This window comes from Hyaloscypha bicolor, assembly GCF_002865645.1.
Source record: "Hyaloscypha bicolor E unplaced genomic scaffold K444scaffold_47, whole genome shotgun sequence".
Taxonomy (NCBI): Eukaryota; Fungi; Ascomycota; class Leotiomycetes; order Helotiales; family Hyaloscyphaceae; genus Hyaloscypha; species Hyaloscypha bicolor.
Genome location: NW_020194549.1, coordinates 331,021 through 349,413, shown reverse-complemented (window position 1 = coordinate 349,413; position 18,393 = coordinate 331,021). Strand labels below are relative to the sequence as shown.

The 18,393-nt window shown below is 47.1% G+C and overlaps 4 protein-coding genes across 4 annotated transcripts; 2 read left to right on the top strand and 2 right to left on the bottom strand.

Moving 5' to 3' along the window:
• K444DRAFT_714827 (uncharacterized protein) lies at positions 1 to 342 on the top strand (the record flags this gene model as incomplete). The annotated part of the gene is made up of 1 exon (XM_024888337.1): positions 1 to 342. A coding segment is annotated over one exon (342 nt), but the record flags the coding sequence as incomplete, so codon positions are not given.
• A 6,921-nt stretch (positions 343 to 7,263) lies between these two features.
• K444DRAFT_316582 (uncharacterized protein) lies at positions 7,264 to 9,995 on the bottom strand. The gene is made up of 2 exons (XM_024871852.1): positions 7,924 to 9,995; positions 7,264 to 7,868 (listed from the first exon to the last, which is right to left on the bottom strand). The coding sequence occupies exons 1-2, from the start codon at positions 9,661 to 9,663 to the stop codon at positions 7,563 to 7,565; spliced, it is 2,046 nt and encodes a 681-aa protein (XP_024740837.1). The 5' UTR covers positions 9,664 to 9,995; the 3' UTR covers positions 7,264 to 7,562.
• Positions 9,996 to 11,011: 1,016 nt separating this feature from the next.
• K444DRAFT_626417 (uncharacterized protein) lies at positions 11,012 to 12,549 on the top strand (the record flags this gene model as incomplete). Its single annotated transcript, XM_024882644.1, has 3 exons — positions 11,012 to 11,059; positions 11,114 to 11,334; positions 11,388 to 12,549. The coding sequence occupies 3 exons, from the start codon at positions 11,012 to 11,014 to the stop codon at positions 12,547 to 12,549; spliced, it is 1,431 nt and encodes a 476-aa protein (XP_024740836.1).
• A 767-nt stretch (positions 12,550 to 13,316) lies between these two features.
• On the bottom strand, positions 13,317 to 15,134 carry K444DRAFT_522087 (general amidase-like protein; the record flags this gene model as incomplete). The annotated part of the gene is made up of 3 exons (XM_024874178.1): positions 13,317 to 13,471; positions 13,525 to 14,672; positions 14,767 to 15,134. 3 exons carry the CDS (start codon positions 15,132 to 15,134, stop codon positions 13,317 to 13,319), a joined length of 1,671 nt encoding a protein of 556 aa, XP_024740835.1.
• Between the last annotated feature and the right edge of the window lie 3,259 nt (positions 15,135 to 18,393).

Sequence of the window (18,393 nt, the reverse complement as noted above, 5' to 3'; positions counted from 1 at the left end):
AAATTTGAGCTCTATTATAAGAAAGGAGACATAGTAGTGGATAAGTTACGGGCGCCTCCGTCCTTTTTACGGGCGCTTCTCGAAGGGGATAATTCGCGAGCCCATAGCTTTCGTCAAAATATAAGGGTATATAACTCTGTACTTGCTTTTACGTCCGTAAGCTATACCAAAGACATATGTACTAACCTCTCTTGCGGTCTTTACTGCTTTCAGATCTATAGGGAGCTATTTTATTACCAGGGACCCTTAGAGCCAGGCTCGCAGCAGGTTCCGGCCTTTGCCCAGTTATTTTTTTACGATTCAGACTATGTAACTAATCTCCGGTTATGGCACTGCCCGTAACTCGATTAAGCTATTCTCCGCGGCCTTTACGAGATACTTGCGGATTATGGTAATTCCTTTATACGGATCTATAAGATAGCCCGGGAGCAATTAGCTAGCCAAACGGGTTACTTTCGGATCCTTCTTAGCCCGTAAATACGCCTAATCCTCTAGTCTGGGGCAGACCGTTACCGCGAGAACCTTCCCATAGCTACGGAGCTAGCAGGAATCCTCCCAGACGAGTTTACGGACGAGAGTCAACGTAATATTCTCCTTGCGGTCCGCGAGCCTGGCTATTAAGGTCCGTAACTTTACTAGGTAGCTATTACTTACGTAGTATATATGCCACTTTACTACGTACTTCTCTTTTCATATGGCGAATACGGGTAGTACTATGGAATGACCTTGCGGGATGCCCGTTATACCCGTTAACGGATCCGTTTGGAGCAGTGGCCCTTTTACCGGTTCCGTTTATATGCCCGTAATCGCGAGGCATTATCTCTCTTTTATGCTTGCCGGCTCTTTTAGTAATATATTATGGATGCTTTTATTACCTATAAGACTATATCCCTTAATTGGCTCCGTTCGTACTAAGACAAGATCCGTATGGACATATATAATGGTTTAACGAATACTCTTATTCGTAAGGATATCTTAGCGGCTAATCTAGGTCGGCGGTTTGTTCTTTTATCCTCCTTTATAGGCAGAGATCGGTTTATATAATAGCTTTTTCAAGATTTAATAGCTATTATTCATTATTTTGGAAAGCTTACCTTTTTTATTATCTTTATAGCTAATCTATAATAGCCAGAGATTATCCAGGAGCTATGCGGCTTATAACCTATGGACCGGCCAGATCTAATTACTCGCGTATTTTGACTCAAGATTTAAGAGCTTCTTGCGGATCTCAAGAATAGCCTTTTCGGACCATATGCGGGCCACGTTTATATGATTAAGTACTAGAAGCAAGGGCTTTCGTATTTATACTTGCTCTTATTCTTATAAGTGTCCGCAAAGTTTAATACGCCTGAGCATATAAACGAGGTCATATATACTAAGCTACCGGATCCGTTATGGGACCCTACGGGCGAGCTTCTGGCCTTAGTTACGGGTAATATGTCTTACGGTCCATATAGGGAGAATTATATACGGGCCCTATATATGGTCCGTAGAGAAGCTCATAGCCCGTTAGCATGCTCTAAGAGGTTCCCAAAGGCTTTTGCGGACCGTACCGTAATCTACGAGAATAGCTATCCTGAGTACCGCCGCCGGAATAACGGGCAGATGTTTACGGTCCGCAAACCTGGCGCTTGGGACTAGCAAGTCATCCGTAATAACCGCTAGGTTATTCCGTATAACCCGTATCTTCTCTAGAAGTTCCGCTTATATATTAATATAGAAGTATATACCTTAGTTCAAGTAATTAAGTATATTTACAAGTACGTATATAAAGGAGCGGACCGTATAATAGTTATAATTATGGCTACGGATAACGAGATTACCCGGTATATATACGCCCGTTACGTGAGTCCGTATAAGGCTATTTGGCGGCTATTCGAATTTCCTATATACTAGGAATTCCCTCCTATTTAGTATCTTGCGGTTTATCTTGAGGGGGAGTAAATAGTCTACTTTCCGGATAATATCTCTCCTATAGCCCTAGCCGCAAAGACCGCAAATGCCCGTTTGACCTTAATAGCTTTCTTTGAATATAATACTACGTATGAGGACGGCCGGTAGTACTTATACTCGGAGTTTCCGGCCCACTTTACGTGGGTTCTAAAAACTCATATATAGAAGCGCCGCTAGCGGGGCAATAATAACCGGATTGGCCATATGTATTACTATAGCCCTATTTCGGGCAAGCGGTACTACTTACGGCTCTTACTTATAGTTATTCGCGGCCTGCGGTCCTTTGCGGATCTATATTTAATTAAGGGCATCCGTTACCTAACGTACCAGGCTACCTGTATTACCCGTGGCTTGGCAGAGAATAACTAGGAGTAGTACTAGTGTTTTAATAAGGCTATCCTATTTATACCTGCGGGTGGTTTACGGACATTATTCTTAACTAGCCTCCGCTAGTAACTAATTACGGACCCGTTAGTAATCTGGAACCGGTATAAGCACTACTTCTATAATAATCTCTGGCACTAGCTCACCCATAATAGTGGTTTCCTACTTCCGCTTCTTAACCCGCACTATAATTATGGCCTCTTCTTGCTCGCGTATGGGCTTACGGACCAGTAGTAGTCACTTGCGGACTACGGGCTCTCGTCTTTTGTCTGGGATTAGACTAGTAGGCACTATTTCTTATTCGTATTATATACTCTCGAGAACCAGGCATTACTTGCGGTTATAATACGAGCCTAGCTTAATCCTGATTAGTAATCGTGCTTTACGGAGATTATTACGGCTATTGAATTAGATCCGCAAATAGCCCACTTCTACTTGCAAGGGCCAGGAGGTATAGGTAAGACATTCTTATATAAGGCGCTTTACTATTACTTTTATAGGCAAGGGCGAATAGTTCTTTACGTGATATCTACGGGTATTACGGCTCTCTTACTACTAAACGGACATACGTCTCACTCCTAGTTCAAGATTCTAATTAAGCTTTACGAATCGTCCGTAAGTTCTATTACAAAGCAGAGTGCCCTTGGACAGATTCTCTAGTCTACGGATCTCATTATCTGGGACAAGGTACTAATATAGTATAAGTACTGCTTTGAGGTTATTCATTAGCTCTTGGTAGATTTATGGTCCGTAGCGGATAATATTCTCTTTAGAGGAATACCCGTAATTCTCGGTAGGAACTTTGCCCAGATCCTTCTAGTTATACCATACGGTTTACAGGCAGATATTATTACTACGTGCCTTTAATAATCATTTATTTGGCCACGGCTCAAGTAGCTCTACTTACGGACTAATATACGGGTCTGCGAGGGCGAGAATAGCCAGGAGTTTATCCACTAGATTAGTGAATTGCCTAATAACCCAGACCCGAATAGAATAGTAGTAATTCCGGACTATATGAACTAGCTAGTATTAATTACGGATCTGATTAGCCACGTTTACCCCCCAGATCTTCTCTCCCGGGCCACTACGGATCCGTTAACTTTCCGCGGGCGGTACCTCTTGACCATATTAAATACCATGATCTCGGAGCTTAATGCCCATATCCTTAGATATTTACCAGGCTAATTACGGACGTACTAATTAGTAGATTCCCTGGATACGGACGAGTCTTCGGGTAATAACTTATATGAGCTACCCGTAGAGCAGCTACAAAGTATTAATCTCCCTTCCTTGCTACTATCTCAGCTTACTCTCAAGATCGGGGCTCCGGTACTACTCTTACGGAACCTATATCCGCAAGAGGGTTTATATAATAGGACCCGGATAGTAGTTATAAGCTTATGGGCATATTATATTAAGGCCCGCTTGCTTGGAGGGGATTTTGACGGCTAGTTACGGGTGATTCTACAGATCAAGCTATCCGCTACAGATACTAGCCTGGGGATTACCCTTTCCCGGAAGTAGTTCCCGGTCCGTTTGTACTTTATAATGACTATTAATAAGTCACAAGGTCAGTCCTTTTACACCGTTAGTTTGGACCTACGGACGCCCGTATTTACTTACGGGCAGTTTTACGTAAGGGTTTCCCGTATATTATCCGTAGAAGGCTTAAGTATCCTTCTACTATGCGAGAACCTGTCTAGAATACTTAATATAACTTATCCTGAGGTCTTAGCCAATTTACTTTAGTACTTTATCTCTTGCGGGTGCCTTACAGGTACCAGGTGGCCTTACGGGTCGGTTTGAGGGGTTTGGGGGTCCGTAACTATCCGTAACTACCTATAAGTGTCCGTATCTGTCCGTAAGTAACTTACGATTATTATTTCGAATGTTTTAGGGCTCAAACGGACCGAGAATACCATGCCATTGGGTATTAAAAGTACACACCTCTCCTAGGTAACCCTTTATGGGATTTACAACTTCTCACTCTACTCACCCTCCTCCCTCTCTTCCTCCCTCTCCTCCTCCCTCTCCTCCTCCCTCTCCTCCTCCCTCTCCTCCTCCTCCTCCTCTCTCTCCTCCTCCTCCGTCTCCGGCACCGAGTAATTCGTCCCTTCCTCCTCCTCTAGTACCTCCGCCTCCTCTTTATAAAGAGCCGCTAGCTCCCCATAAAGCTCAGCGAAACGGCGTGCCCTCTGAGAGGGAGTAAGTGGGCGGCGGCGGCGAGGGGCGGCGGGGCGGCGGGCTATTTACATATTAGTTACAATCCGTAATAATCCATAGCGGATATATATATACGAAGATAATCTGCCGGGAGTGACCCGGTCACCTATATGACTACCGGGAGCGACCCGGCAAAGCGGATGTGGGTTGGCAGTAGCAGGGGCAGGAGCTAGAGCTAGAGCTGGAGGGGGAGGGGGAGCGGCGGCGGTGCCTGTAAGTACCCGTTAGGTTAGTTACGGTCCGTAAAAGATTAGTAAACAGGTATAAAAAGCACTTACGGAAAGAATAACGGGCACCCTTACTACCATAATGGCAGTTAGTATAGCTTCCTCCAAACTAACTAGCCACGACCATATACACCGTCCATACACCCGACCCGCCAGTATAATGTGTGCACCCGGCGGCATGAACTTGACTAATGAATTGGCCAAGCTCAGCCTCCAGGTTGGCAGGCCGGGCGGGGTTGGTGGTGCGGCCGGGCCGCAAAACAGGCACCCGCAGCGGAGCCAGCAAAGAGAGCGCCGTCATGGCGCGGGTTGGGCGGGCGGGCAGGGCAGGCAGGGCAGGCAGGGCAGGTGCTGGTGCTGGTGCTGGTGCTGGTACTGGTGCTGGTGCTGCTGCTGCTGGTGCTGGTACTGTTGCTGCTGGTGCTGGTGGTGGTGGTGGTGGTGGTGGTGCTGAAGCTGGAGCTGCAGCTGGGGCTGGTGCTGGTGCTGCTGAAGCAGCGGGAGCAGATGGGAGAGAAGACATTCTACGGACCGTAAGGAGCGTTACAGGCCAGGGGCAGGCCCGTAGCGGGTATGGGGTTGACTTACGTGTGTGTATGTGTGTTTATTAAAGGAAAGAAGCTTTGGAATTCGAAATTAAAACCTACCTTATTTAGCTTACCTGGAAAATTTTTAGCCTTCAAAAAGTGAATTTTCAAAGTGAATTTAAAGTCAGTAAAGCTGATATCCCTTAAATAAGTGCCTGAGGCATCCAATTAATCTCGAATCGAGATCAGGGCAAAATTAAAGACTGGCCCCGAAGCTTGCGTAGGGCCGCCAGGCTTTAATTTTAGCGAAGCGGCCCAGATCTCGTTATATTACATTATTATATAACGACCGTCCAAATTACGTAATTCTTACATCCCTAGATGACAGTAGGACACCAGTTGATTGAGTTGGGAAATGGCATCTGGGAGGAACTCGTGGTAGAGGATGGAAGAGAGAGGTGGGAGAGGTTGTGAATTAATATGGGTCAGGTTCGTCGTGCTCTGGGTAAAAGCCTCTACGCCGCAGAGTACTCGTGGATCTGAACTTTGCCTGATTTAAGGTTCCTATCCCTGAATTTCAAAGTATGAATCTGCTCAAATTTGTGATTGTGATTGTATGGCGGTGATTTAGGAAGGCTTGAGGTTCCTATATCGCCGACAAAAAAATTGAAAATGCGAACCACGAAAACCTCACTGCTAACTCTCTACTTCTTGCCTCTGAAAAATATCTCTCTCCCTTCCTCAATGCTTAAAACCAGTGACAATTTGACAGTGGCTTGATTTCTCACAAGCCCTGCCAGCCCGAAGTTGCAGACACAAAACTATGCTGTTCATCCGAGACGCTGCAATTAAAAAGGGGCTCGCTTAGGCCCCTATTACCAACCGAGCCCTCTCTCCCTAGAGTCCCTCAATACTCCCCTGCAGATCCCGTACCCGCACCTTCAACGCATGACAATGTTTCCGACTCCTTTCAATCCCCTTTCGCCTCCCTGTCAAACACTCTAGATTTCCAGATAGCGCAGCTGACCTGAAGTCAGGAATTTCGTCCAGGAATCGGTCAAGTTGGTAGCGGTGCGTGACTGGCGGGGGGCAATAGACTCTGGGAAGTTGTGCATTGGACGTCTGACTGTGGTTTGGGAAGGGCAACGAGGGGTTCTCGGTATACTGTTGGAGGGGTGGAGTCTGGTCATGCGCTGACCGAGGCGACAATTGCTGAGGTAAAGGTAACGAGAGTTGGGAAGAAAGTTGACCAGACGAATTAGAGAGGGAATTCGACCCCGTGTGTGAGTTGTGCAAGGTACTGTCACGATTATTCCTTTGCTGTTCAAGCCTCCTTGATCTCGAGGTCTTCGGCTTGTTTTGGCGCTGGTTTGCATTCCGGTTCTTCTGGTTCGTACAGTCGGGTGATTGAAAATGACTGCCGCAGTATACAAAGGCGTTTTCGTTGGCATTCTCCAAGTAGGAGATGCTCGGGCTCGTCGACGCCCTCGGGTAGTTTGCCATATCATGTTGGACGAATTCATTTGCACAGGGGATGCAAACACTGGAAAAGTATAAATTGGAAAGCCACTTAATGGCAGGGAGAGCAACATACTAGATCGCCAATTGGTGCCGGCAAAATGGTATTGCAACTTTTCGAGGAGGCATCACGTGGAACCTCGCTTTGTCAGCGGTAAATCGTTTGAGTGGGCTAGCAGAACGGGTCGGCGCAACAGGGTGTGATAATCACACCGTTTGAATTTCGAGAAGATCAAAATGTCAGGATACGGAGCTGAATAGTAAGACACAGTCTCGCTTTAAGTCGTGATGTTTAGTTGCGAGTCTTGCGACCCGCACACGAACGGGGGGTTTTCGCACGCCCCCGGTTCCCGATCGGGGTGATCGCCATCCCGATACCTCTGGCCGCAACAATTATGGGTCTATTCTTGTCAACGATGATTTGAGTACCTCGCTATGAGCAAGTCTCTGAATCCATGAATAGAGCGATACGATTTGCCAAGGCAATAGCAGTCGCATTCCAAATTCCCTAGTTGTCACAATCGAATTCTATTTCCAAAAAGCAATTACAGCTCTCTAAAAACATACCCCTTCCTACCTCCGCTGGGTTCGTGAAGGCGATTTGGCCAAGTATTTTACATAGTAACTTCTATGGCACGGACCAGCCAGACTATGTAAAAAATTTAGCCACATCGCTTTCACGAACTCCCTATGGGGGAAGGTCCAAACCGGTAATCCTGGAGTGTCGTTAAAGCGTCGATTTTGCCAAGAGCTTGCTCACTGAAATTACCACGCCCAACCTGTCTTTATCATTGCCTGCGGCAAGTAGCAGCTTTCTGACATCGTCGATACCACGTTTAGAGACTGACTTCAAGACCCGATACATGGGTACTCCAGGATACCATCTAACGACTGTCGAAACTATCCTGGACTTTTCGAGACTCGGAGAGTTGATGGAGAGCTGGAGTTCGCTCTCTGATATGGTCTCACCGCTTACCATGATCGGAGGGAGGACTTTACCTGTATTCTCACAGATTTCTGGCACCGCGCGGAGCTTTAAATGCATCAGTATCCTTCTTGCCCATTTTGTTTCCGGTTTTTCTACTCACCTCATAATTGATCCAGTAATCAGAACAAGAAGTACATGATGGTGATAATGAAGTAGTCAACCACATTGCTTGAGTAGCATTTTGGTCACCGCTCCATTCCTCATAAACGTTGCTTCTCCACAACCCTTTCGCTGGATGGCTCACCAGCAACTGCCGTATCTCGTAGTGTCCATTGGCCATTGCGTAAGCCACGGGTGTCAGCCCCGACCAGCTCGCCATGAAGGGGTCTGCGCCTCGGTGTAGCAGGAGTTTGACAACTTCTAAATGGCCCCATTTCGCAGCCAAGCAAAGCGGAGTTTGTTGCCCTGGCCCGGACGAAACATTGGGGTCCGCGCCCATATCCAGTTCCAATTCTGCAAGCTTGCTAAATCCAAATTCAGCGCTGACTGCTAAAGCAATATTCACAACGTTGGGAGATTCGAAATTGTGCTGTTCAAAATCGAGCTGTAAATTCTCCGCGCCTGAGAATTTTTCAAATGCGCTTTTTGTGGAGTTCTCCATCCCCGGTCCTAGTCCGTGCTTCCTGGAAATCTTGAGACTATTCTCCAAAGTATCATGTAGGAGCCCAGCAAGGTATGTGCTGCGTCGCTCAGCACGCTTGTAATGAAACATCCAGTGAATGCGAGCATAAGGTACAAAATCTAAGGTAGTCGTACTCTCAGTCGATGCGTACTTTTCGCTTGCCAAACCCAAGCTTTGCAGAAGATCTTGCGTTGGAATAAGCTTGAGACAGGTATGAGCGATCATCTCGTTTGCCTCGTCTGAGAGCGCTTCCCATTTCTCACTCAGGTGGGACTCGAAATACTCACGCACGCTAAGGTGAGCGAACCGTATTTGATTCCCACTGTTGATCAGAAGTCCGGCGGAGATTGTGCTGATATCTTCCTCCTTGATCTCGACACCAGTCTGTTTGTATAGCGCGAGAAGCTCGTGCAACTCCAAGGGACGAGCCGCGAATGTTACCCATCGCAACATCGACAGCGCAGCTTCCTTGTTAGAGTTCTCAATTCCCGCCAGCATTCCACCATAGATTCCGCCAAGTTCGATGTCACTGAAATCGCTCAATCTAACAAGAAGGTCCTTGAAATCCGCCCTGCTGTTCGAGGCACCAGGTCCAGCTTGCTGCAATATCAAACGTAAGAGCAAGAAAGACCCCGATGCTGAGTTTAATACTCGTTCCTCCAGATCCTTGATATCTCGTGAAGGGTGAGTAAACACAAGTTTGTGCAGGCTGTCCTGAACGTATAGGCTCATGTCATTCCGAGTCAGCGGGTGAGAGTCCAAATCAACTCGTAGAGCGCCCTTTGGGAGTCTGGCCCCGAAGAATGTTGATCGTGATGAGATGAAGCATTTAATTTGATGATTCGGATCGTGGCGGCTTGCTTGATCGATGAGTTCGAGCACAAGCTCCCGCTCTGACGGGCTGTCAGATACTTCATCTAAGCCATCCAGAAGTAGGTATAGAGTCTCATGACTTCGCAATTTGTGTCTGATCTTCGAAAATAGCCAGGCTATACTTGTGAGAGAGAGTGAACTTCCAGCAGCAATAACGTCGTTTAGTAGAGGCAAAACCTCGGCGAAAGAGTTTCGAACGGGCTTCCGAAATAGAAGTTGCCCCAACATGGAGCAAAGTATGGCTTTTGCAGTACTGACACCGCGGTAGTACCCATTTGCAAAGTAATACACAACGAGCTCCCCGGCCCGCCGGGTCTTCTCGAGATCACGAATGACTGTGGACATCAAGACTGACTTTCCAGCTCCTGGGCGCCCACATAGCCAGAGGAAAGAACCTGGTTGAGTAAGCCACTGGTTATAACGTTCGTGGTCCAGGAACCAACGGCCAGTTCCCTCGAACGATTCGCTACTCCTTGATATTAAAGTCCTAGTAGAACGACAATTGCCCCAGACACTGTTAGGGTGTTTATGATGTTTCTGGCATCTATCTGGAGTGCTGGGGATGGGACGTCCACCGGGACAATCCTCCCTTGAAGAAGCTTGCAAATTTCCAAGTACACATAGACCACAGGACGGAGCGGGAAACGGATCTCCATGAAGTTCGAAATCCGTCCAATGTTTCTTGCTCAGAACCTCTGTTGGACTACTGGGGCTACTTGATTGAAATATATCCCAGAAGCCGCGAACAACTTCGTCAATAGAGTAGGCACGAGTGGAGCAATCGGAGCCAGCAGTTGCGTACATTGAACTTGTCTGAGGTAGATTTAAACTCGAATCATCTTTACAGATCGAATCGAGGTATGAGAGGTGGTATAGTGATTCTATGACCGGCCTGGAGTAATGAACCCAATTAGCAAAAGAATTCAGTTAGAGCATTTTCATTACCTATCAATCCCAAGATCCATTCCGGAATCGCACGACACCAAGTCCCAATCTACCGTACAGTTCTGCCACTCATACTCTTCCGTCTGGCCAAAAGTCATGGCTGCGTAGTGTTGGATACTGAAGTTTTAGCCTGCTGAGTCTTGCTTAGTACATTTGGTGATGATCGATATCAATAACTTTGGAAATTGGAGGCTCACGGAAGCGATCATGGTCCATGCCGTCTCAAACGTGCTCTCACCGAGTCTCACCGAGTGTAAGATATAGGGAAGCCTCGCAGGCAGCCTGGCTTCCAAGATTAGAAGAGTCCGTCACAGCCTTGCTGCAGGTTGATTCCCTTGCGTCAGAACCCTGCAAGTTCGCAACCGCTCGCAGCCCGCTCGCACTGAGATCGCACCCGATCGCAATGCGCCATCGCACCCGTGGGGGTATGCATCCGCTCCCCGAACCAACTGCGGCCTCCCGTCTGCCTAGAACGAGGCGACCATAGAGCCTCGTCGATTGCGTATTATTTGGCGGGCGAAGTGATTTCATAATGTCTTCATCCATGTTTTCATCTTGGAAAACGCACCATTTTCGAACATTGAGGTCGAGTCCAATTCGAATCCGAGCAAGGTCTAACCGGCGCAGACAACGACCAGGTTGACAAGAGCTTCATTGATTTCGTGCCGATAATGCATTAATTAGGGCTGCGCCAGCCTGGTCAAAATCTTTGGCTTCGGCCACGGGAACGACCTGAAATGCAATCGCGATGCCTGGGGTTCCGATGTGCCCGGTGTGCAGAGGCAGCAAGCAGAAAGTAGGCCATTTCTCTGTCCCAAGGCTTGAAGGCCTAGTTAAGTAACACTCTCAGTGTGTGCCAGTAAATCGCACTTGGATTACGGGTGGACGACAAGACAAGTGTGAAAGATGCACGCAGTTCAATCATGAATGCGGGCCACACGAATACCCTCCTCCACGTTCTCGAGCTCCTAGACGACCTGGCAGCAGGGTCGATGCTACTCCTGCTTCTGTTCCACAACAAATCGAAGTTCCGAAAGATATGCCAGAGCTCAAGCAGGAGCTACGGAGAAGGTCAGCATAGTGCCCCTCAATTCGGTGATCGAATATCGCTGATTGATTCGTAGGTTGAGAGTTTTAGAAATGCAAGTCGAGGCGACGATGAAGTTACAAGTCGCTTTAGATTATTCGATTCCGGGTTTACACCGAGACGAAAACATAAATGCCGAATTATTCTCTTCCAGGAATGCGAACGTGCGTATTCTTACATTGATGCCGGCTCAGGCTGAGGTTTTGGCAGACCGTTTGGCGGGCTGCGGGGAAACCGAGATTGCAGAGGCAGCCTACAATCGTATTTTGAATGCTTATCGCGAGTTCTGGAAGCTGGACATCAAGGCATTTCATGAGACTAAGAGCCTATTGAAAAAATTGGCCGACATGCTTTGGAGCACAGGGGAGCACATCCGTGCTGAGAGTCTCGTATGGGAGGCTCTCAGTTTGCGCGATGTTCCAGGACAGGCCCTGCCATCCGACTTGGACTTACTGAAAAGTCTAGCCAGATCACTTCCGAGAACGTGCAGTGACATTTCGAAGTCCATCCAATCCACAGTGGATGGTTTTATTCCGTCTCACCTCGTATCACCGTTACCTCCGTTGCAGTGTATGATGCAGAGTCCTTTCGCATCCACAGTATCAGGCAGCCCATTTCACAAAGGAATTTTTCCAGGAACGAGCATAACGCAGGATGTACCACCAATTCTAGGTGGAATTGACACGGTCATGGATTTCCTTCGTGTTCTACCTGTCGAGGCCCTTGAAGCGAGGGATATCTATGGCCAATCACCGTTCTATATGGCATCGTCTCTCAGAATGGAAGGACTCGGTCGTGGTATTTTGCGCAGACTAGGAGAGACCTCAGGCCAATGTACGCAGTATCATCTGAATAATCGAGACCTGAGCGGCCAGACGGTCCTCGGTGCATCGATACTTGGAGGTTGCTCTTTGCAATATATCAGATTTCTGATAGAATGCGGTTCTCATGTCGACCCTAAGCCGTTGATGCCACTGCCTTTTACCCCTCTTCAAGCGGCGGCCATGTCTGGCTCGCTGGATATTGTTTGCCTTCTGTTGGACAACGGCGCTGAAGTGGATCGTGTTTACCTTCAAAATAAGACCCCACTTGCACTGGCTGAGGAAGCTGGGCATGTTGAAGTTGTACAGCGGTTGAGCAACGCCACCATTGGCCATTCGAGTTCCCCAACATTTGATCTAAGCTGGAGTCCCGGCTGACTCTCCGATCTATTTTGGAGATGAAACAACACAAAATATACGCCTGTTCCACAAACTTCTCGAACACCGAGTTATCGAGGCAATGGTAGCAGGATCCGCTTTGTCGCAACAGATCCAATCTCGCCTGATATGCAGTTGTTGACCATTAAGAGGCAATCGCTGCTGGGAGGTTTCAGAAATCCGCAGTGGGTAGCGAGGAAGCTGCAAAATGATTCGTAAGCTTCGAGAAGAATAAAGAAAGCGATTGTGGCCTAGCAACATGCGATGATTGACTGAGGAGGCAGCGGTTGATAGCGAGGACGACGGCTGATTGAGCAGGCGAGGTTTGGCGGGGTCGGTCGCGAGGCGAGGGCAGATTGTGAATGGACGGACAATGCGAGATTGATGAAGTTTGGTGATGTGATGTGAAGTGTAAGGTGTGAGAGAAAACCAGAGCCTTGAGCGGTGGCACCTTCCACTACCTGACTGAGGACGTGCGAGTCAATAGGTGTACATTGTTCGTACGTGCACTGTATAGTATCAGATTGAACATAGCATCTTCAAGTCACACACATGTACTGGGCTCTTGGGTTTCTCATATCTGCACATCAGTGACCAAAATACAGAGTTATCTTCGGGACGGAAGACTTATCGTGGTCACGCACGCCTTGCCGTCGACTCTCGTCCAAACACACTCACGTTCCGAATCACTCATCGAGTCTGGAACACTTCAGGGGACTGAAAAGTGACAAGACTAATGCCATAAATCATCTACACTATTTTCTCCCTCAAAGCTTCGCTCTTCCGATGGACTTCATTTGAAGGATACTATCGATGAGTGACATGGCTTGATATAATCGTCTTTCCTGCAGTTTGGGCGCCACGACTTGAACAGATAATGTGGTATTAAGGTAGATCCTCCTATCGACGGTCTTTTCGTCCCCTGCACACAATTAGCTCTCCCACAGGGCTTTAATCTGCAAAGACATCACCTACACAACTCTCTGTTAATCTTATCCCAGCTGCCTAAAGGCTTACTGTTACTCAACACACAGTTCAAATCCTCCTCACTGAAGTCCCTAACAGGTAACGTGCCCGCTGGGTAGTCCAACAGTACAAAACTACTTGTGTAACTAACACCATTCCAACGATCGATGGGCGGTACGGGATGCGGTGCAACAGGGCAGATAAATGCATCGATTTGCCTTCCCGTCCTCGGATCTCGCCATACCTTCAGCATCTCTGTCTCAAGCTCCACCTTCTGCGCATGGATATCGACGAGTCTGTCAAGAGAAATGGGTGTTCCGCGGCGCAGGCGTGTGCTGAGCCAGGTAGTCAGGGGTTCTTTGGTAGCCTCCAGGAGATCGAACATGTGGTTTCCACCGTCAATGCCAAAGAATTTGTTTGCTAGTGACTGGCACTTTTTGAAGGCAGGGGCATCGATTTCGATGACTTCGAGACCGGAATTGCGGAGAGATTTTACTGTCTCATCCAGTGCCTTGCTAACTGGTGGGAGAGGTGTGATCACGCCGTCCTGTCTGATGACTCCGAGCAATGGCTGCCTCTCGATTGAGCCTTGCTCTGACCATAATCCATATGCAAGACTTGGATCTCGTTCCCATGGCCTGGCGTCGGAGACAGTTTTCAGAAACAGTTCGCAATCCCTCAAGCTCACAGCGATGGGGCCCGCGCTGGCGGGCAAACCAATGTTGCTTGCTCCCTTCCTACTCCCATTCTCCTGCCCCACGTAAGGAATTCTCTCCGCGCTTGGCTTAATCCCGTACAGTCCGCCACACATAGCAGGAATCCGAATACTACCTCCAACATCGGTACCGACTCCCAAAACACTCCCTCTCATCGCCACCAACGCGCCCTCGCCACCTGAGCTTCCACCAGCAGTCGCCAACTTATTCCTCGGATTCAGCACTCTTCCAAAAACGTTGTTATCCGAGTCCAGGGCCATAAGCGTTTGGGGGATATTCGTTTTGCAATACAGCACTGCCCCTTGTTCTAGAAGAATATCGACAAGTAAAGCATTCTCCTTTGCAGGTTTCCCTGTCAAACTTGCAATCCCAATGGACGAATCAAAGCCAACGACATTGAAAGAATCTTTCAGTGATACTGGCACGCCATGTAATGGACCTCTGGATAATGGATGAGTTAGCAATAGCTAGTCACAACTTGTTTGGGAGTCAGTGAAGACAGTTGAAAATGGACATAGTCACCCCAAATACTTACAAGGTCTTTCCTGTTCTTTCATATTCTTTATCTAGGAGCCTTGCTCGCTCAATTGCCTTGTCGAAGAAGATTTCTGTCAAGCAATTGCAAACTTGTTGTGCTATAGCAGCCCGTTTGCAGAACGCAATTGTGACTTCCTCTGCTGTGAGCTGGTGAGATCGAATAGCATCTGCCAATGATGTGGCATCGTAGTTTTCGGTTATGAAGAGTTCATGAGAGTCCAGGATACCACTAGTTCCAGGAATGAAACGGACGTCGAGGGTGGAAGTTAACGGAGGCGTTTTGAGGAGCCAGGCGGAGGGAATCCTGGACTGTCGTTGTGCCTGTTTTCGTAGTGCAATGGCTTGCCAAGGCGCATCGGTGGCCATGATGTAGTATGTTTAAGTTTCTAGCCTTTGGGTTGGGAGATGGATCACATTTTGAAATGATGTTGAACCTTGTGGAAGCTAGTGCGGGGCTGAGAGCTTGAGCTTCAAGGGGACCTCGGCTATATATATTTATTCGGCTTAGTGTAACCGAGATCCAAGGTCAATGCACACCCACACTGAATGCACACCCCCCCAAAAATTATCCCACCATCTTCAAAATTCGATAAAATGGTGAGCGAACAAGATATTGAGAAAGCGATTGATGCGCTGAATGCGCAATTGATACCCAATTATAGCCAGGTTGCTAGGGATTTTGGTATTGAACGTACCACCCTTATGCGAAGGTATAAAGGGATATGTGCCTCCAGACAAGAAGTAACCTCTCTACACCATAAACTTCTTACCAATACGCAAGAAGAGGCTCTCATTAATCAAATCAATAAGCTTACAGTGCGTGGGCTTCCTCCAACCTCACAGATTATCAAAAACCTCGCAGAGGAGATTATTGGAGGCGATGTGAACAAGAACTGGACGGCTGGTTTCGTCCAATGCCACTCCATACGTCTCAAGAGCCTTTATTTGCGGAATATCGATAATCTGCGAATGAAATCGGAATATGGGCCCCATATTCAGTTCTTTTTTAATTTGGTAATATTTAATTTTAGTATTTTATCCATTTCTTGCTTACTTTATGGATAAAATGGCTAATGTTCCCCCCCCCCCACTTAGTTAATTAAAGCGATCGAGAATTACAATATTACAGCAGAAAACGTATATAATTGGGACGAGAAGGGTTTTTTGATTGGAATTATACATATGATAAAGCGTATAATAACGAAACAAGCATATAATAGTGGGAAAATCACAGTAGCAAAGCAAGATGGCTCGCGAGAGTTTATTAGCTTGCTTGCCTCTATTTGTACGGATGGTACGAAGATTCCACTAGCTCTTATTTACAAAGGAGTCTCTGGAGACCTTCAGGATAGCTGGTTAGACGATTTAAAAGAGAGAGAACATGCCTGGTTTACGTCTAGTACGAATGGATGGTCATCTAATACCCTTGGTATGGCATATCTTACCCAGGTTTTTGATCCCGCTACTCGTACGAAAGCAGGACATGGGAGGAGGCTTTTGATCGTAGATAGGCATTCTAGCCACGTTAATATGAAGTTTATACGGACATACGATCGCCTTAAAATTCTGCTTCTTATTTTACCTCCGCATTCGACACACCGTCTTTAACCTCTTGACATGGGCTGCTTTTTACCACTTTCTACTTGTTATTCTACCGAGATTAATAGGCTTTTGGATACTAGTAAGGGCATTTCTTCTTTAATAAAAAGGACATTTTGGTCTGTTTTTAAGCCTGCTTGGGACAAAAGTATGTCTGAATCGAATATTTTATCCGCTTGGAAGAAGACGGGTATATGGCCATACTAACCATTAATTATCCTTTTAGCTATCGCCCCATTAAGGCCACAAACTCCTCCTGAAGCTCCTCTCAACGCAATTGCGACTTCTTATACTATAAAACGTATGCGGCAATTCTCGAAAATCTATGCAAAGAACCCATCCAAAGCGGCCTTTCGCAAGCTCACCAAAGCGAACGAATCAAATGCAGCAAAGGCTTCCATTGCAGAGCACCGCGCAGAGGGTTTGAAAGAAGCTTTATAGCTTGAAAAGAAGAAGAGACGTCGAGGGAAAAAGCTCAATTTGACAGGAGAGCCTGCAGGAAAGGCCCAGTTCTTTGGAACAGCTGAAGTACTAGCTGCAATAGCATTTGAGGAGACGAAGGCTGCGAAGGCAGAACAAGAAAAATTGGATAAGCAGAAGGCAAAGGAGGATGCAAAGATTACTAAAGCGATAAAAGATGCCTTGGAAAAGCAGGAGAAGGAGGTAGAGAAGGTAAGGAAGGCGAAGCAAAAAGAGATTGACGATGGAGTAAAGAGGGAGAAGTATAAAATGGAGGTTTTGGAGAGAGCAGCAGCAAGAAAGGCAGCTACGGCAGCTAGAAATGCTGCTAAGAAAGCCAAACCGTCCCGTATAGTAATATTGAGGGTAGGGTCTTCGATTTTATCGAATTTAGGGGCTCAGGAAGCGGTAATCGTGGAAGAGGACGATTCTGAAGCTATAGGGGTGGTGCAGACTTCCCGATCAGGAAGGGAGATTATTTTACCTCAACGTCTTAGAAAATAAAAAATCCTGGTTAGCCAACTTAATGCGCCTAGTTCAATTACTCTATATCTTTAATTTTAGACCGATTAATAGTGTGGTTATTTAATAATTAATTAATTAAGTCCGAGGTGGGCTGAAAATTTGGGGTGTGCATTCGCTTGGGGTGTGCATTGACCTTGGAAATCGGTTACAACTCGCCTGGAACTGCTTTCCGACCGAGACGGACCGAGGCGGACGCGTCGCGTCCCCTTGCAAAAACTATTTCACATCTTCGAACTTTACCAAATATCAACAATACCTCCTGCCTCAATGGAGACTCAATTACGCAACAACACAGTCCTACAGTACTTCCCTCGATTCAAGAGGTTTCCAATCGAAATCCGATGCATGATATGGGGTTGCGCAGTTCACCTATGCCACTCTCAATTCATCCAAGTCTCCATTTCCGACCCTCAACTCCTCGAGGTGGACGCCTACCCCTCAAATGCTACCTGGAAACATCTCTTCTTCTCTACACATCCAAATGTACCTTCACTTCTACACGCCTGCCGCGAGTCCCGTCAAGCAGCAACTATTTCCACGCGGGTTGTTTTAGTCGGAGGCTGGTGAGAGGACAAGAGCAAAGGTGGGTACGGGACTTAAACAGCAAGTCACATGGAGAGTGACTACGTTTGGGACGTTGTGTCCTAGGAGACGCACCGAAGAGCTAGGTCGTGTTTGTCTTAGAGATGTAATCCATGAAACTTCCAACGGTTTCACTTACTCTTGCAAGCTTATAAAGAAACGCCGTATTCCTCCTTCGCTTGAGCAAGAAGCCCTTATGTTAGGTATGCGCGCGGAAGCCACGAAACGTTTAGCTACAGAAACGTCCGCATACCGAGAAACAGCACGGAACTTAATTGGTGGTTGTAGCAGCCAGGCCAGAGGTCATTGATATCGGAAACGGGTGTAGAAAGTATTGAAGTAAGTGGCTAGAAAGTGTCAGCCACCCCAGGAACGTCAACGGACCCTTTAACCCGGGTAAGGCAGTGTAACGGTAGGTAGACTTAAAAGCAAAAGGGTCGGTAACACATTTCTGAAAAAC